We start from the raw sequence: 20,868 nt of genomic DNA, 5'->3' as shown, positions 1-20,868 counted from the left end.
TTGTTTAGTTGATTTGTGGCAATGTGGATGTACGCGCCTATGTGTGTTTGTGAGCGTGCGTGCGTGTGTTTGTGTGTGCATGTGTGTGTGTGCATGTGTGTGTGTGCATGTGTGTGTGTTTGTGCGAATGTGTGTACTGCCTGCCTCTCCGGTTCAATGTGAAATAATAGTGTGCCCAGATCTTTGGATGGAGTGAACAATACCTAATAGGGCCATGATAATAAGTATTAAAATCACTGGACCTGAAAGAAAACGTGATGAGACTTTTTAATTACAAGAAAAATAAGAGAGATGAAGGGAGGGAGAGAATGGACACTGGTTCAAGTAGAAATAATGTTAAAGAGAGAAAAGAAAAATCTTGAGTCGATTTTAAAATATCATAATGAGGGGGTGAAGGTGGCTCGAGAGGGGGAATGGATGGATTGGATGTGGTTGTGTGCCTCCAAATAGAGAGATTGAGTTAGATGGAAAGAGAGAAATATTTTGCAGTCTAATTCTCCTCTTTCTGGCTGTGTTGTATTGAAAAGATGTGGGGGGGGGGGGGGGGGGGGCAGGTCGTAATCATCCACACCCTGCAGTGGTTTTTGTACTCTCTGATCTCTCTGCCGCCATGTCTAGTGCAGCATCTGTTATACACACACACGCACGCGCACACATACACACTCTAACACACACACACCCTAACACACACACTCACACTCTCTCTTGGTGGAGTGAGCCCCTGACTCCAGGATCTCATGATTAGGCACCCTGGCAGAGTAATCATCACCTCCTCTTCAACCCTGGTCTTTTTCATTGAACATGGGCATATTTCCCCCTCTAGAACAGATGAGTTTGAAATGACTCTGAACCTTTTGAACTACTTGGTTTGGATCTGTTGGTATGAATGTTATCTAACGATAAACATTGTCTGTGGCTGCACAGACTGTATATGTGTAATCTTTGTCATGTGAAATTTTCAATTCTAGTTTTTTTTGCCCTTCTGATTCTCTGGCCATCAGGTAAGCTCTCTGTTTTATTTCAGTTTCATTTTCAGGCAGGTATAAAATAGAAACTGTTACATTGTACGACTGTCAAAGTTTACAGTAAATAGACAATATTACGATATTAGCCGAACGCTGTTATTTTAACCTTATTTTCTGAATACCTTAATCTTAATAAGGTCATACCTGGGTTAAGGAATAATTGAATTAAGAATTGAAGAGTTACTAAAAAGTAATCCGTTCGTAGTTTCATTATGTACACATGGATGCTAATCACAGTATTCACATTCTAGTTTCATTGTATTTAGCAATTTCAACATATGGCAGTTAACAACTGCCTGACCATTCATGTCCGGGTTAAAACATTTAGTTCGATGCATGTTGACATGATGTTGTCATAACCAGACTTTGCTCTGTAATATATAAACATTAATATGAATTAGGGCTGCTCGATTATGGAAAAAATCATAATCACGATTCTTTTGGACAATATCGAAATCATGATTATTCAAACGATTACTATTTGCCCTTATTCTGAAGTCAATGCTTTATTCTTTAAATGACTGTAACCTGAAGTGTCACTCACTTCCGATTCAGGTAAATGCCATTGACGGCTACGTGTCTTATTCCTCCGTGAAACCAGGATATCGGTGCCCGGTTATTTAAACCCTTAATGATGGCAACCCTAGCACTCTCCAAAAAAACATTTTGTAACTGAGAAATTTCCTCTCATTATTAAATGTCCCCATCTGCATAACATTGTCTCTGTCAGAATGCCGTAGAGTGAAAGCTGCTGGTTTTGGTTTGGAGAGATTTTACTTTATCAAGAACATTTGTCCTCGTAACTGAAAGTTAAGCTGCATGTTTCCAGCTGTACTAATGCTCAAGTTCATCCTTTTTCAACAATTATTATTAAAAAAATAATTGTTTGTTAAAAGAGCAACGTTTTACATGTGCTTCTGTTATTAACAGTGTTCATGACGCTTGTCAGAAACTACATGGAAAAACAATGTTTATGTTTTGTTCACGCTCACCATGATCTAGACAGGCATACAACCATAAGGTAGAACCCTTAAAGGGATCTTTCACAAAAAAATGAAAATTTACCAATGATCTACTCAACACAATGAATACTTCTGTATTCTCAGGGGTAAATAGTATTGCACCCTTAGTCCACTATTGATAAAGGGCATTTTCACCTCTTAAAGTCTGAACCATGGTCTTAACCAAGGTTATTATTATTATTCTTTTACATTTGATCGGTATGATTTGGTTTCACATTCTAATTTAGGGATCACACTTAAGAATTTTGTTTGACATATGAACATACTATTTATTATGTGAGCTGTGTGTACCTCTTCATGTTGGTATCCCAGGGAGCTGTAGTCTTACTGTGTGAATGGAGAATATAAATTTTGGAGTTCATATTGTTAATTTCATTACCACTGTAACATCATTATCATTTACACAGTACCTTACTCTAGTTCAAGTGTGTCCTATAAACGCCGTTGTCACTCAAACATTATATTGTCAGATGCCAGTCCCGCCAGCTCGTTCTGTTTTAATTTTTCTTCTTCCAATGTTCAGCAATATGTCAACATGTCAATATGATATCTGATATAGTGTCAATCACTAATATGGATCAAAAAGCTTGGGACAGAATCCTTCCTATAAATGCTGTTTAATGATTTGGTTTTAGTGATCAAGCAGTGTGCTAACAGTGTTTATTTGGGTTCTTTTCATATATGTTTGGACCATAAAGGCCATGGGATCCTATATCGCGATGTTTCATTCAGTACAGTCATATACCAGTTAATTTGACATGGCCCAACCCTACTAAGAAATTCACATGAGTTGAATTATCACATCTTTAGGCTTTGTATCTCTCTCTCTCTCTCTCTCTCTCTCTCTCTCTCTCTCTCTCTCTCTCTCTCTCTCTCTCTCTCTCCCTCCTGTAATATATGTAATGGAATTAAAGATGTATAAAGGAAAAATAATATTTCTTTTAATTTAGTCAATTTTAAAGGCCAGAAGCAAACCCCCCCCCCCCCCCCCCATTCATGATTGTTTTAATTATTAACATTTATTCAACCAGGAAAAGTCCTGTTGAGATTTATATTCTCATTTTCAAGAGGTTATTTATCTAATGTTTCTTTTTTTTCCCCCAAACCTTTACAGTGTTCTGCTGCAGAGGGACTACAGTTTCCTGGGGGACATTAACGTCTGGAAACCCTTCGTCACCATCGGGGTTTATTCTTCCACGCTCTCTGCTGCCATGAGCAACCTCATTGGAGCCTCACGCATCCTCTACGCCTTGGCCAGGGATGACTTGTTTGGTAGGTAGCACAACTTGTTATGCTTTTTCAGTGATATAGATACATTTTTGTGAATTTACAAGTTAAAGGCCTAAAGTACCACAGAAAACACACAATATTGTAGAATTATTATACACTATATATGGCCGATTTTGAACTTTATGTTTGTACACCGCCATGAGTGGCTTTGATGCAAGACTGTGTGTGCCCTTTCTTGTGTGAAGTAATTTTTCGAGACTACAAACACACACTGAGCCCCTGAGGATACCTGTACCGAACAACTTAAGTAAATGATCACTGTCACTTTGTCCTGAAAGTTTAAACACAAAGATACTGAGTTGTAATGTTAGCCACATTCAGACAGTAGTGATATCCACCTCACTTTGTGAGTCCGCGCTGCATGCTCCTTTGTCATTATTAATGACCGTGAGCAACTCCCTTATCCCATCCTCTGCTCCTCCGTTAAGTCCATCGCAAATTGATTTGGCCTGTTTCTGTCTGTGTCTACAGCCATGTGCGTGTGTGTGTGTCAGGGGAGATGAATGGCTGTATTAGTGGGAGTTCCTCTGTGGAGTGATCAGACGGAGCAGAGGCAGATAACTCCAGTTCAGACGTCTGTTCACCAACAGGCAAAGGGTTAACCCCAATCAGATTAATCTCTTTAATTTAGAGTCAGTGACTCCGCAACCATAAATGTGTAATGCTCTTGTAGAAGCTGTTCGTATGACAACTGTGTGTGTGTCTGTCTGTGTGTGTGCACATTGGAAAATTGATGCATCCATCAATCAGTTTGCATAGGACAGAGGCAAGGTCAAGCAGTAAGTAGCATGCATGAATGACAAGAGCACACACACACACACATAAATACATGAGTTTTTTTTGTCATCCCACATATCTTCCATTTCTCTGAAACTTGCATTCACCTCTGTCCTCTCCATCACTCAGTCCTCTCCTCTCAGTTGCATTGATTGGACTTTAGAGTCATAAACGTTTGTTCCGCCTCCACATCCCACTCCCCCACCTCCAGTGTCTCTATATTATGTTTCTCTTCTTGTAACTTTTTGAAAAACTTTTTGAATATATTTGTCTTGTGTGGAGATCCAACATAAACGTCATCTTCATCATGAGATTGAATGGCACATCTTAAAAAAAGAGGCTGGATGCAAATGAACTGTCTTTTGTTATAATGTACATTTTTACAAGGTATCGGATAAAGTGAAGGGTCATCTGAGTTTGTCGTGCTTGCTGTCTCGCCCACACGTTCACTGTTTTTCGCTCTCGCTCTCTCTTTTCAGACAAGACATTTAGTTAATTACATGCATTCTGTTTAAATGTCAGTATTCTTAGAATCTGCCATCCATAGTCTGAATCCAGTCGGTGGCTCTGTAAACTACAGCATCATTGTTGCCCAGAGGTCTGTTGTCAGAAGCTGGTCTGCTTCAGCCTCAATAGGAAAACAGCCTTTATTATATATAGTCAACAGAAACAATGTGATTTAAAAGAGAAACAGCATCAAAATGCACTAATTACATGATTTTCACAGGTGGTTTTCTCTTTTCCCTACAATTTAGCAATTCAGAAGTTTCACTGATAATTTATTCTGGCAACTTTTTTTAAATTAACTCCTAGATACCAGTAAAACCCATGAGTGCGATGACGGGCAGCATTATAGTCAGAAGTGTCCATCATTAAATTCAAAGATGAACTGTTTTGAATTTGAATCAACAAAACACGACACTGTAGTTGCTTAATGAATTTAAAAATAAGAAATATTTAAGCCACAGATTAAATCATTTTCTGAACTCCTTCTAGCTGGCTGAAGATGCACCTTAGGAGTCTTTGTTCAGTTCTCCATCAAAGTTTTTATTGACACAGGCTTCTTACTTTAACTTTCTATCAAAGTAATATTTTCTAAAGCAGTTATTAATCAACGTAGCGGTGCTTCAACCATGACATTATTTATGTCAAAACTAATTGGGAACCAGTGTCACCCAAAATGGCTCCTCTCACTTCGTAGATCTGCACTGTTTTAATTCACTTTTAGTTTCCACAGCCTTGAGACGTTGAAGAGGTGGTTAAGTTAAGTTTCTGCAGCTATAAGCAATCTCGACTATTAAAGTGTTATTCAGTTCATGTTTTCATTTATTTCTTCTTATAGAGACCCAGGAAGTCTCATTAGAGATAGTGTAGTTGATAATACTATGATATTGTATACTCATTGGAACCCTGATAAAGAGGCTTTCGAACTGAGTTATGCTATGAAGCACAAGGCACAGCATTAGTATTTTTAGTAATTGTCCTGCTTGAAATAACCCTTGAATCAATCAGTTAATGTCCACTGACAGTAAACACGTATGCCGAGATCTGCTTTATGATAGGTGTACACATTATTATTTCATTGGGGCAGTATATTGTCATAAATGATCAGGAATAGCAGTGAAGAGGAGGTGTTGGCATGTGTGAACTCTTGACGTATTGACAACAGGCACGATCGGCTAGGAATGTCCACTGGATATTTCATTTACTCAATGGCCACTGTGTTGAAAATTGTGTAATAGTTTCCACTGCTAGAAGCAATGCTCGCTGACATTTATTATAGAACGTTGTGGAAGAAATTCTCCAGTTAACCGAAGGTTGGTCATTCAGCGCATTCTTTCTTTGATTAAACTTTTCTGTTCTCATATGTGTCCAGAAATTCACTGATGTGGGTTTTGAAGGTCAGCGCTGATATTTTTATACAGACGCTGCACAAGGATATTTTCAAGCGAGTACTTCCTTCAAATGTGAAGGATTAATCGTTTCCATCAACATCTCTTTTCTTTGCTGTAGGTAAGGTTCTGTCCCCCGCCAAGAAGACGTCCCTCAGCGGTAACCCCTGGGTCTCTGTGCTCATCTCCTGGTTTCTTGTGCAGGTTAGTGGCGATAAACAAATACAGAATGGTGGATATAGTCAATAAGGACATTTTATACAGACGAAAAAACAGGCAGATCCTGCAAAATACCAAGAAATGAACCTGTTAGGGCATCAAAGCAAACCGAGAAGTATTGCAAAAGAGTGCATAAAAGTTATTTGATCTGATCTGATGAAAGAGTACATTTAATGAAACGGAAATCAAGATTACTTTTTGATTAAATGGTATCTGAGGATGAAAGGAGCTTTTAGAAAGCACATTTCAGCTTGTGGGACTCACTGTCTCTCCTCAAATTGTAACAATTTCAGACAACCTTCATTATTGTTGTCTAGTAGTGAATTAAATAACCAAATTAAAGAAGTTCCTAATTGTGTTCACTCTTTTGTTGTGCAATCAATCGTTCCCCAAACGTAGAGCTTTAAAGGTCATGATTAAAGATAACACTAACCTTAGACTTAATTTTAAATATTTTAGTGAAATCAATAAATCATGGATAAATTCCTGCTGATCTATGTGAGCAGTGAAGTTCAATAGAAAAGGAAAGAAAAGGAAGCTTCTAACAAACAGTTATTATTTCTGGATAAAAAATGCAAGGTTAGCAAGGTAGTGGGACAAAAATCAGCCCTTTGTTTGGATTGTAAAGTCTTGTCATAGAAACTTTCCTCAGGCAACAGGATCAGTGAGGCCTCCTTTGTGACTCGAGAGAATTCCTCCTTCCAACAGAACTAACTCAGCCTGGGTAGTTTGATGTCTTTGTTTCCTGTGACTACTTTAGAGTGTGTATACCAAACCCTCTTTTCTTTAACAGACTGGATGGGTTAGGCAAAAACGTAGAAGTGATGTTCAAATGATGATCGTACGGCTATCTCCAACCGAGAGATCCCCATGAGCATCGGGGCTACCAAAGTGCACAATGCTCAACTTAACACTGGGAAACACAAAGTCAGTGCTTCAACGTGCATTAACTGCGTTGGGTCTGAGTCGGGTTCAGGTCACTTTCGGTTAACACAATCCGTTTGTGCTCAGACATGTGCGTCCCAAGCTGCACTCGACTACTCAGTCTGCATCTAAGCTGTCATATAGTGTTATTGTTTTTTACCATTTATGTTCAACAAATAAAGTGTGAGCTCAATCATTCATGAGGATTACATACATTTTATTGGAATGCATATAAAGTGCTCCAGAATCACTCAAGTCTCCTGGGTTCAATAGTGTTCAATGAGCGTCCATAACTGTTATATAATATTTGTGTTGGCTACCAAAGACAAGTTACAAAAGAGAAATCTGCTGTTCCCTCTTTCTCATCCAAAGCAGCATCCTGTCACCCCTCAGCTTTTTATTATTTTCTTTAACATAGATTGTTGTGAGGTGTTTACATTTTCTTGACCAATTAAATGTTAAACTACAAAAAGCTACCAAATACTTTGAAGAAGGGCTTTTAAAACTAGGACAATTATACTGGTCAGTAAAAGAAAAGTTTAAAATATGGGCTTTGTTAGTTAGTCACAATAGTAATAGTTTTGAGTGGATCCATCTACAGTAAGGTATTCATATAATTTTGAGGTGTAGTCCAGAATTAATGGGAAGTAGATGAATGGTTGCTAATTTTGGAGTAATGTGTTCTCTTCTTGTAGTTCCATCTAAAAGCCAAGCTGTTGCATTTGGGACAAATTAAAGGCAATTTAGTCAATGATGAATATAAGAGGCACAATAATCAAGATGGGATAAAAAGCAGCATGAATATCCCTCCTCAGACCAGCAGCTGACGTAATTTGTTTGATTTGAGAGATATTTTTTTTTCTAGTTTGACAAAGTTCCGATATACGTCATAATTACTATCAAATTTACTTTATTTGTTACTTTAGTTGCTTTATTAGTTATAAAATGATTCTTAATATTAGGGGGCTGTTACAGTTAGGTGTGCTATGGTCAAATATGCACTAAATCTGCCTGGCATCGGTTAAAATGTTTCCATATGTAAAGCATGTAAAGAAATATAATAAATGTAGATAAATATCCTAAAAAAGATACATAAGTTCCCATGTTTTTGAGGAAAGTTATACTTAAACATACTTATTTTTTTACTACTTTATTTGTCGTGGTATTTTTGTCTCTTCCATTGTGTCTACTAAGTGGGGAAAAGACAACGTCAATATTTTCTGAGGCGAAAATAGAGCAAGAGGGGAGGTGGGTGAGGATAGAGAGACAAAGGGGAGGAGGAGGATCTTAGGAGCAAACAGGCCTGACTATCCCATCATTACCAGAGGTGGGTGTTAAAGGCTGAATGGCTTGTCATTATTTGCTCTCACTCTTTGTCCCTCGCTCATCCTGTTCTCCTCATCCCTCACCACTTTCCAAGAGTGGAGGAGGAGCAATTAGATGGAAATCGTTAGCTGCGTCGCCGCTGCCATCAGAGATTATTGACTCTCTTGTCCTCCTTCTCTCTCCCTTTCCCTCTGCCATTCAAATGATTCACTGATGACAAAGTCTGATTGCAATCTTGCCTTGAACACTCGCACTGCAGGATGAAAAGGAAGGAGGAAAAAGAGAAGGCACGAGCAAAGGCTTCTTTTCATTGAAAATAGGATGACTCCAGGAACAAGGAGATGAGAAAAAGATAAAGAGAAGTTTGATGTGGATAGGGCTGGATACCGTGGGTGAGGTGAAGGAAATTTACAGCCCGGCGCAAATTAACTTGATGGAAAAGATGGACGTGGAATAGCACGGATCAGCTTTACTCAGTCCCCAAAGGATTGGCAATCTTGTGATTTTAAGAACGAATGCTAATGCCCCAAATATTTGTGAATTATTTCAAATCCCTGCAAGCTCTCTGCAAAATTGGTTCTGCACTAAAACAATTCTCTTCAGAACCATGTTTTCACCCAAAGCCAAGTTATCTCAATCTCCACAAAGGATGATAATCCACTTAACTATAAGACATTACATGAAGTTCGGCCCATTTGGGACAAGCTTCAATCCAAAATACCTTTCAAAGCACTTCTATTCTAAGATAAAATTGGCATGGAACATTTTATCCTGGGTTGTTAGCTCATTGATGCCTTTCCTTAAGCCTACTTCATGTCACATGATTTTCAGATCGATTTGTCAGACGCTGAGAAGTTTTGCAACTCACTGACAAAAGCCCCTTTGAGTTGCGTCGCCATTCGCTACTTATGACCTCTTCAACGATGTGATTAGACAGACTGACAGCTTTCTCACACAGTTTGCGAAACAACTCTAACCAACTCCAGCCAATCAGAGTGGGGTGAAGGTACATAAAGTGGAAAGGAGCCCCCTGCCTTTTTACACTGCACATGGACACACAAGACAAACTCAGTACAAATTGTATTAACTGCATCAGACTCAGCTCAGGTTCCGACAGAAAAGACTGAATGGCTGTCAGGTTCGGGTCGGACTTGGTTAGTTTCTCTTTGGCGCGGATGAGTTCAGAAAGAAAGATTTATTTTCTATTCTACTCTATTCTTTACAATTAATGTCCAATGAAGCGTTTCACCGTCTCCAGCTTGATGTATCATTCTGTGGGCAAGATTAAACAGAAGAGCAGTACTCTACGCGACTTATTTCACGTGTTTTCACGTGCTTAAGAGTCAATTTTTCCTAGTAACAGATTGTTTAATTTGTGACCGCTGTTGCCAGTCAGTTGTGTAGTATAAACTCCCAATGACTGCGAGTCTGAAGATCACACCCCTCTCACCTGCACAGCAATCCAGCAACTATAAAAGAAGAAAAAAACATAAGTTTGAGCTTATTTATGCAGCTCTTCACCGAAGATTTTCCGGACAGGACAGATCAGACAATTTTAGCCATGATCATAGACGAGACTTGGAACATAGATTAACTGAACTAATTCAAGGTCTCTCGTCATAGTCCAGGACAGCATAGGCATTACCGTTGATGCAGTACCAGGCTGCATATTGGTCTCACACTCATGATCAGTGTCCCAGCAGAGTGCCATGGCTTCAGAGCTGGATGTGTTGACTGCTTCATGCTCCAGTGGAAACAGTCTGTGCTCGTAAGATTGCAGTCTGATGGTTATGGAAGAGGAAGATGAAACTCTGAAGTGATTTGCAGAAAAACTGTTGATGTAGCGCTGAACCAAGAAATTGAGTCTTTACATGGCGAGTGTAAATCCATTGAGGAGACTACGATTATGCATTGTTTCAATTTTCTTGGATATATTTTAGGTCTCTTTTTGCAGTACAGAAAAAAATACTTACCACAAAGTCACAAAAATGATTGAAGGATATCTCCGGTTGCTTTTTCCACAATGCTTCCTAAAGAACAAGCTACTCTCGGGCTATGAGCTGCGGCATGCCAACAATAAGAGGCGGTGGGGCTAACTCAACCCAAATAAACACATTCTAGCAAGCGCTGTCCGATTCTTACTGGTAACCTTCAGGACATTTCTGGAAAACCATCGACTTTATAGCCAAGGGAGTCACTCAGCTGCTCCCGCTCAATTTTCTTTATTTGATAAAAGTGTCTGTATGAGTCCACTTATTTCAGTGAAATTTATGCAGTCTGCTTTCCAGTAAGAAGTCTTTCAAATAACCACACAAAAACCCAGGAAACATTTGTACCCCACACACACACACACACACACACACACACACACACACATTCGCACCTATGTGGACATCTCTCTCACACACATACCCACACACACACTTTGTGCAGTATGACAGCAGTTGTCCATGCTGGCCTGTGTCTGAGTTAATGGCTAATTAATGCTCTGGTAGAGCCGGCTCCCAGGGGAGCACTGGAGAGACACCCACTGACTTTCACTGCCAGAGGTCAGATGTGCTCTCTCGCGCACATTTTCTTTTTCCACTCATCTTTTTTCTCTCTTTTCTTTCCATCTCATCTTTTCCACTCGTCTTTCTCCCACTCCACCCTTCTCCATCCTCATTGCTCCCCCCTGGTTTGTCTCATGTCATTTTCTCTCCCGCTTTGAGCGCCTGTCAGTAATGTGACATTATTAATCTCAATTCCCCATCATTACCTTCTCTCCCCTTCCGTTTACTTCTGCTTCGTGGTCACTAATTTAGGAATCTCAGAAATGGAGCTCTTCTCCTCTCCATAAAATCCAATGATGTGCCCTTGAGCTCAAGAAAGTATGCTCCAACTACAGTAGATTTTCCCAGCAGCCAATCATGAAACATATGATAATTGGAGAGAGAGACATTACTCTGTGTTTGTTCCTAGGTACAGTGGAGTAGTTACCTCTTTGTTCTGCCCAATCAGTCCTGACAGCTCTCATGCAGATAAAGAAAGTACCTTTAAAGATAACGATGAGGAAATAACCACAAAAAAAAAGAAGATTTCATTCAAAACAGAAGAGCTAATGATGGCCAGTGCCTATTTAATGTTTAAGCACTTTTTGTTCGGTAGAAGGGTGTAACTTAAAAGTCTTCACAGCTCCGCACAATTCGAGACAAGTACTGTTGGGGACGGAGGTAATTTACACACTGATTGAATTGTTAAGCTTCGGTTTCGTGACGGGTACAGCTGGAGGATAAAAATAGCGTGCTGTTCCAGGATTACAGGGTAGTTGCTGTAAATGAGGGACTTCAGCTGTTGGGTGGCATTCATGTTTGTTTACTTTTCTGATTCTATCATTTATTCTTTGGAGTCAGAAAAAGAAGAGAAGCCTAGTTATAATATTTGCTCGGATTTTAATTGAATTTACAAGAAAATGCTAAACATGATGAGTCAAAAAAACCTCAAGCTAGTCGTCTATCCGTCCTTCTTACCAACCTTTGAATCATATCAATGGTAAGAACATGGCTACGCATTTCAGCCATTAAGTTCATCATCAGTGCAGGCACAAATTATCCTTACTAGGGCTGTTTATACCTTGTAGTCATATTATCAGTGTATATAACCAAGCAGTCACATGATCAGTGCAGACAGTCCAAGTCACGTGACAGATCGTATGCAAACAAATCGATACATCTCAAACATCTTCAAACATTTGCTTCAGAAGAGTTCCAGCCCTTAAAGATAAAGACTTGCATTCCTCAGATTTTCTTCAACTTGGATAAACATGAGTTGAATACAGTATTGATGTTACTTCAAATATCTGTTTGTTTTATAATGTAGATTACCCATTAAGATAATTGTCAGAAAAACTAAAGTTGCACCTACCAGCCTTTATTTTAACAGTGGATCAAATGATGTCGCACAAAAGGGTTCCCCTGACAAGATGAACTCTTGAAACGTCTGATAGTTGGGTCCGGAAATTTGCATTTAAACTTTCAAAGTTTGCCATTCACCTATAAATAACACAGCAGGAGATTCTCAGGGTCAGACGAGACAATGTCCTGAAGTTTCAGGCGAGGGGGGAAACCAGTGTTTTTTCTTCACAGCATATCAACACCAGCGTAAGCTCTAATCAGCAAAAGTTTTCTAATCTCATCATCTTTCTGAGGTGACATCTTCATCCGTGTCTTTTACATGTGTAGCTCCTCTTTTTCCTCTCGAGATGTTTGTATTCTTCCAATTTTGTTTCCATTGGTGTGTTGAAAAAGTCATTGTCACGACCACGGGCATGCTGTGAGTTTTCTGGACATTTTACGAGGGGTCTAGCAAGCAAACTTCCAGAAAATGTAAGGAGCAGCTGACATATTCTTTCGTGAATACAGCCACTCCGAATTTCAAAAAAAAAATCTCCAGACTTTAGTGCATGTATGAAAAAAGCTATAGTGATAAACCCAGGAGGATTGGCACCTGATTTAGCATCTTACATATCTCTACTGAACATTTTAAGCTTCCGTTTGTTTTGGTTCCGCAACTTTACACTAGGTTTGCTCTCAAAGCCCTCATCACCCTCTCTCCCCGGAACAGCAGGCAGCTGTTTTCAACTAAAAAAATAGACCAACTGTTCACCACCTGCTCGCAACCAAACAGCAGGAGAACAAGTTAATTAATAAAATTAGAATACTGTTACACATTGCCTGAACAAAAACAACAACAATGTAGCTTTAAAATAAAAACAAATCTGTCATGTGAACACGTATATTTGCCACTACAACATTATTATTATTATTATTGTTCTTTTCCCAAGATGCACTGCAGCTGAGGTTATGAAAAGTCTTACTGCTTTCATTCTTGCCTGTCACGTCCGCAGTAACTCGCAGAGAGTAACTCACAGCCATGTTCGCACATTCTGCAGTCAGAGAACATGGCATGGGGCAGCATTTATAATGGGGTCAACCTTCACTTTCTCTAATAAAGGGCTCCTAGTACTCCTCAGTCAGAGAGCCCGGGTGAATGTGGAACATTAATGTGCTGTCAGGATTATCAGATGTACGACCCTCAGTATGTGGCTCCGCAAATTCTGAATGTAACTCGACTTAGCAGCGACTTCGCGAGGGGGCTGCCGCTACAGTAGCTGGCTGAGCTGGCTGTATGCGGCTGAGCAGCAGCCCAGATAGCATCTTAATTACAACCGAAAATTTGCCTCAATCGGCGCTGGCAAAACGGAGCCAGGGGGGAACCTGTGGTCCTTCGAGCATTGCCGGGAAAATGTACAACAGTGGACATTTTAAGTGTAGCTCTCCCTAGCTGTTGGTGAACTCTATCCTTGATGTCACCTCCCAGCTACAGTGCAGACAGATAAGCATTATCTCACAGGAGCAATCTCCATGAGATTTCCAGGGACCAGAGTGGACTTAAGCTCTGCTATCTGGGGATCCTTGACTTTAAACGATTAGAGGACCTCTGGTTTTGATAACAACTCAATCAAAGCAATTAAAGAATTGTATTTATTTAAATAATTTTGAGGACATTTTTCTTTTTTTATATTATCAGCAACCCCAGGTTTCTACCATCTGATCATGTCTTGGTTGGTTATCATATAGGGCCGCCAGGGGTTGGGGGTTATATTGTATATAGTATTGGGTTGTATAATAGTTGCTAGGGGCTTCGGTCTTTTTCTTATTTCTTATCAGTCTTCTTTTACAGTATTCCTAATCTATTATGAAAAGTTATAAAGGACGTCTTTTCTTCATCACACCTTAGAAAGACTGTATAAAAAAATCATATTAGGCATCCTGGTCATAGCGTAGAGAATAACAACTGGCTTAGAGCTTATCATACAGATGACATTTACAGGAGTGTGCTGTGAAAACGCGGAACCCAAAGAACTACACATGCAATGTGAATTGACGTCTTCATATGCATAAATAGATTCATTATGCATTTTGTTATTGAGGAAGAAAGGGTAGATTTAAAGCAGGACGACACCACTTATGAAAAAGAATTTTGTTCTCTTGTAGACCTAAATCAAAATGAACATGCAAATCACGTTGTTCAGTTCTTTTTTTTTTTTAGGGTTTGGCTGTGAAAAGTAATTTAGCCGGGAAAGGTTATAAAAACAGCATCAAAATGCTCCGTTCTATCCAACTTGGGAATGATTTTCTTTGCTGTTCTCTTTTTCCTTTCTCTCTCTCTCTTCATCTGTTTGTCTCTTTCTCTCTTTCTCTCTTTCTCTCTTTCTCTCTTTCTCTCTCTCTCTCTCTAGCTGGTGCTTTTTTCGGGGAAGCTCAACACCATCGCCAGCATTGTGACCATTTTCTTCCTGCTGGTGTATGCGGCTGTGGACCTGGCCTGCCTCGCCCTGGAGTGGGCCTCAGCACCTAATTTCAGGTATCCTCATCACTTACTTAACAAACACACACACACACACACACACACACACACACACTCTTCACCTGTCATGATAAAGGCCTGTGGGTGACACATGGCCATGTATTGTCCTGTAGCTCTTTCTCACCGAACACACTCCTCCCCTTCTCTTTTTTTCTACATCTGCCATTGTTTATGTATGTGTGTATGGAGGTGGTCGTTTGCCAGCTGGACGCTGCTATGGCGACAGGGTACTAATTAAAAGACATAAAACTGGCCACTCCTCATAGCCCCATATTGGAGGGGGACCGACTGTAAAACTGTGCGTGTGTGTGGACAGCTTGAACTAAATGTCGGAATAACATTCTGTGGAGATGCTTAAAGATTTAAATTTACAATGTTTGTGTGTATGCATTCACGGGTGTGTACGTGTATGTGTGTTAGAGATGTCCAGGTCTGTGTGTGTGTGTGTGTGTGTGTGTGTGTGTGTGTGTGTGTGTGTGTGTGTGTGTGTGTGTGTGTGTGTGTGTGTGTGTGTGTGTGTGTGTGTGTGTGTGTGTGTGTGTGTGTGTGTGGTTTGTATTCCTAGGACACTTGCAATGATGCTGATTTATAAAGCTCCCTGAAGCCAGTCTTACAAAATAGTAGCATAACACGAGGGTGGTCTGTGTGTGGCTGGACGGCAGGAGTTTGGTATTCGATTCCCTCTGCTGCTTTTATGAGATATTCCATATTTTAAATGTGAAATGTTGATGTAGCAGAGAAAGTATGTTGTCTTCCAAATCCTCCATTTCTAAAAGTATATCTCCAAACCCTATAACCTGCATCGTTTTTCCAAAGACACCCCTTCCTTGATTGAATTCCTCCACTGGCTGTGAAAAACATTTCGAACATGATAACTGTTACTGTTTCTTATTTGTTATGGAGGAGTGAAAATGGATAAACAGCATGCATCACTTTGTCGTAACGACAGATTGCCTCCAGGGCTGCATTTGGTGTAATATATATATTCTTCTGCAGTAACGGTTGGGAATGAGTCGAAAAGCTTGTGTGAGAACATTTGCAGCGCTGCACGTCAAGGACGCATTAGGGAAGTGGGCAACAAACACTGTGAACAAACTGAACACCTGCAAAACAAAGAGATGGAGAAGTTCTTCTCTTCAACAAGTTCCTTTTTGAAATATTGATTCTCAGCATGATGGAATGTGTTGAACCTCTTGTGGTGCAATGAGAAGTAGATTAAAGGGACTCCCGCTGTAGTCTTGTCCTCCTCTAATAGAGCAGTATGGGGATTGAATACCTCACTCAGGGCACTGACATGGAGATTGAAAACCGACTCGACAAGAGCTGCTCCCTTTACTTGACATTGAATGTGAGCGTTCGAACTTAAGAGAGCTACTCACAGAGACCCACAGATTGCTTTGGTTCCAATGCTCTTGTCTCATTTCAGGGCAGGTCACCAATAGAGCAATGAAAGTGGTCATATAACATGGTTTAACAGATGTCTCATTTGTCTGTGGCTGAAAACTTAGGCCTTTCTATCGCTTACAAACTTGCTCTGTAACTGCATGGTCAAAGTATCAATAACATGATAACATTTTCTAAGAACTAATACCATATAGCATATTTAAATGCCCTTATGAATATTAAATGACTCAAGTCAGGCAAAACAATAAATCCATGATGGAGGGAGGTAAATTTAATTTTGTTTCCCTATGCAAGTTATTTATAACATTTGGGGTTTTCCCAAAATAGAGGAAAGTATTGGTGGTTTTATATATTTTTTCTATTTATATTTTTCACAATTACAGAATATCTCTGAATACAGTTATATATAATTTATTTTAAAACCCAAACTAATGTCTGTGGACCATTTTTGTGTTTTCTTGACAAGGCTGATCAGGGATTAGCCACTGTAGTATTGAAGCTAAGACTTGATTTACACTGATGAGCACCAACATTAAAACCGTTGTGTCATTGTATAGTAAAGAGAGAGGAAGTTTTGACTAATGCCTTGAAAAATAAGCTCCATCTTGGTTTTATTTTTACCTGTGGAAATAATGAGCTGGTATTCACCTGGACTTGCCCAGACTGTTCCTTCACCCCAAGTCTCTCTCATTTGTCCCTAGTGCATTTTTGAGAGCCTAGGACATTTCTTTACTTATTTAGCACATTGTCACTTAGCTGACCATAGGCCACATAGCAGGCAACCAGGACATGAACTTAACTACCAGTCCGTTACAGTATGTTATCAGCTGTATGCTACTAACCCTGTGTGGAAGTGATGATTGCATGACAGGATGACTGGAGTGTTCTCGCTGTATGACAATGCGCGTGTTATTATCGGCAACATTAGTGTAGGGTTGGGCGTTGTCAACTTAATTGGCATATGTATGCAATGGAAAATCATGATGGACGATGCCATGTGGAGAGTGTTTTTTGCATTACCAAAAGAATGTTGCATTTTTATTCGGGCCGAAAATAATATACTTTAATGCCGTCATTTCGGATCGGGCCATATATTAATATAATTGCCAATGCCGACCCAGCATGTTGTATCAGAGGCCTTTCTGTGTGTGTGAGTAAATAACTTTCTGTAGAGCCTACTCAGAGTTCCCAGTGTTTCCCCGGGTGCCCTCCATGTACACTGCTGTGTGCTATCTGCTCATGCCTCATTATCGCTGTGTGACCGCTGGCAAAGGCTACAGGACACAAAGTTAGCTGCAAAACTTTTGCTGCCGTCGAGCTCTCGTCTCCCTGTCGGCCAGGGGACCAGGAGCTCACAGAGCTGATAAGGTGGCTCGTTGTCTGGACCGGCCGCCTGCTTCGGGCCTCCTCCCTCATCCCCTGAGTTGTTAATTCTGTTAATTCATTGTGGCTGTGTCGCCAGGCAAATTTTAACACCAGTTGTTTGTGTGTTTATTGGTTTATTTTTTTTTTTTTTTGCTTGAGCGCTCTGCTTCTCTTGCTGTGCTCTGTCTGGCTCTCTCCCACGTCTCTTTCCAGGCGAAAATAATTAAAAGCCATTTAGCGCCGTCTCTCCCCCTGAGAACTGCTCTGTAATTAGCATAACTAATTTAGCAGAAATATTTTCCTTTCCCTTAAATTTGCTGTTGTGCGTGGAGGGGAGGGATTGAAATTATGATGTGGCGGAAATGATGCCTGCTTGTTAAGAGTGTGTGTGCGCGCGTGTGTGTGTGTTTGCACAGGGGATCTAAAACAGGAAAGTGCAATGCAATTTACAGACAATTTGCAATTTTTGTGCCTGAGATCTAAGTCAAGCTAGGTGTTTTTTTCCCTGATCGTTCATGTGTGAGTTCGTCTGCCTCTTTGACAATCTGTGTGTTTGTGTGTGTATGTGTTTTCCCTTCACTTTTGTATGTTTTGTGTTGGGAGGTTTGTGTTGGCTTTAGCTTTATCAGTGGTGACTCCAGCTGTGTGCATAGTTCCTCAGGGGTGCTGTGTGTCCTGTTGCTGATGCTGCATGTGCACCGGCCCCTTGAAGTTGTGGCTTAAATAAAAATCCATACACACACACGCAAGCACGCACGCACACACGCACGCACGCACGCACGCACACGCATAGTACTACAGGGTCACTGGCCAAGAATCAGGACACAACTGAGTGCTCCACAGTGAAGCAGAAGGATTTTTTCGAAAAGTGTGGAACTCGGTCACATTTCGGCGATGACCTTCAGTTAGACTGGCGGCTGAACAGACAAACACACAATTTTGCTATTTTTTTCTTTTGACCAGCTCTGTGCCACCTGATTCATCCAAATGACAGCAGCGTTCTCTGCAGCCACCTTGATTGTCTTTGTAATAATCTGTGAATTGACTGGCTGAACCATTAGCTACAAAAGCAACGTCGGCCTGGTTATTTGTCCAAATATGAGTCAGACTGATTTGACTAGACTGTGTTATTAAAAGAGATTGGGGTTGTGTAAAAATCCAGATGGATCATCAATTGTGTCTGGATGGATGAGAGAAAGCAGGTTGGTAGACAATCGTTATATGGTAATGAAATGGTATGACTTTATTGTGGCTGAGAATAAAAGGGGCTTGCCTCAGTTCAGTCCAGACATTCAGAGCTGTGGTTATTTGTTTTTTGATTAGGTCTTTGTCTGGATCATCCTCCGGGATATTGTCCAGTGCGAGTGCCAGATTCTTCTATTGAATCGACGGTGTTTTTACTTAGTTTCACTCATAGGTAATTGAATTTGGCTGCCTTTGGTAAGTTTACATGTCATATGGATGATCCCTCAGCCTGTCAAATCTGTCGAATAGTGTGCTCTGGGATTGTATAGGAGTTTAGTGAAGTTTAAGAAGAGTGATCCAGTGGTTTTACCAGATTTAAGCTTAAGACAGCCTTGAGAGCTGGGGCAAGAATATGAAGGACACTAAAGGTATGGAAATCTCTCGACTCTTTGATACATCGCGATGCGGACTCGAGCGACTCTGCATCATATTTTTTGCTACTTCATTGTTTTAGCGATGTCCCGCCGCTGCATGATTAAAACCAGCGCTGCTTCCAGATCAGACAGACGCCCATTAAAGGCTGGTCGTCCTGTGTCTCTGTCGGATACTGTTTCCTCCTCACTCCCCCTCCGAATGGTGCTCACTTTGCACTCAACAATTAACACCATTACTGATCACAAGTTATTAGGACACATCCAGTACTGATGTTTACTTCGCTCCAGAGTCTATCAGACAAATGTAACATAATGTGACACATAAAGTCAGGACATCAGTGTAAAAGTGACTGGAACTATCCGGAGTCATGATCCAACATCACTGATTAATAACTAAATTCGAGTGATTATCAGCTTGTGTGTGAAGAGTAACAGAGAAGAGCACACACAAACACACACACACACACACACACACACACTCACACACTCCTGCAGACAGAAGTTCTTCCCACAGATTATGATGCAGCGTGATGTTTTAACTTCATTATTGCAGAAGAAGTGACGCCCTGTTTATCCAGGAACATAAATATGAATTCAGCAGGTTTTTATAAAGATCAGTTCAGTGTGAGTGATTAGAAAACAGCAGAGGAGCAGAGTCACTCGTTGACCTGCGCAGTAATTCACCTCAATGCAGTGGCACTGCTGAAGGGGCCAGTAGGTGCCACCTTGATACAAAGGCTATAAACAGAGTTTGTCCTTTTTAGCCTTAAGTGCAGCACACAAGTCTTAACTGAATGCATGTCAAATCAGTGTGGGGAGCACTGACCCCTGCCATTCACTTTCTGTTGTAATAACAGTAACAGTCGATAATATTTCTAAAGCACTTTCTAAATATAAAGGGAGTTCATGTTGCCATGGACTTTTATAGAAAGTTTTTAAAGCAGGTTTTTTTTTGGAGCAGCACAACTAAATTCCATTAGTCCCTGTGTCACAAGTTTATGAAACTCTTTTGTAAAATACAGTGGAAACACAAGTTAGGACCATCTTAACCTGCGACCACACCCACTGGTGATGTCACAGACTCCTGGAATACACCTGTCGTTCAAGTCAGCAATGTGAGAACCACTGGAGGTCACGAAATATTTTCATACAGGCTTAAAAAAAATTGAAGAGGGACGGGAAACCTAAAGGTCAAATTCCTGAACTCTAAAAGGACAATCTTTGTTTCATCAGCCCTTTGGGAATGCCCCTATTTTATAGAGTTGAAGATTTGTGATCCAAATATAATTTTCAAGAACAGATGATGTTTTATCTTGTACAGACGGGTAAACACTTTGCGGCAAATTGTGATTCTGAATAGGGTCTTTGGTTGATTGATTGAGTAATTGAACACAGCTCGTCATGTTTATCAGGTAACAAGATAAACAGAGATTGATCCTTGCTGGGATCATTGTGGTCATCTGGGTGTCCAGTCTGATCCAAAATCAGCTGATTTCTAAAGTTATTGAAGGTTTTTTTAAGGTCAGTCTAGTCGGCACTGGTTGTGTGCCAGTGCTGGGACACTGTCTGATGTAATGTCTCGTACACTCACTGACCC

At 40.3% G+C, this 20,868-nt stretch overlaps 1 protein-coding gene across 1 annotated transcript in view; it reads left to right on the top strand.

Annotated features, from left to right (window-relative positions):
* Positions 1-20,868, top strand: part of zgc:153039 (uncharacterized protein LOC767698 homolog) — a 58,458-nt gene that overhangs the window by 23,315 nt on the left and 14,275 nt on the right. The window contains exons 7-9 of the mRNA XM_053422455.1: positions 3,162-3,319; positions 6,128-6,210; positions 14,756-14,880. Of these exons, the coding sequence (XP_053278430.1) occupies positions 3,162-3,319; positions 6,128-6,210; positions 14,756-14,880 (366 nt within the window). The remainder of the gene's footprint in view (positions 1-3,161; positions 3,320-6,127; positions 6,211-14,755; positions 14,881-20,868) is intronic.

The sequence above is a fragment of the Pleuronectes platessa genome, chromosome 5, assembly GCF_947347685.1.
Source record: "Pleuronectes platessa chromosome 5, fPlePla1.1, whole genome shotgun sequence".
In the NCBI taxonomy this organism is placed as follows: domain Eukaryota; kingdom Metazoa; phylum Chordata; class Actinopteri; order Pleuronectiformes; family Pleuronectidae; genus Pleuronectes; species Pleuronectes platessa.
Note: the sequence above shows the minus strand (reverse complement) of the source record. Positions and strands in the feature narration are given on the sequence as shown.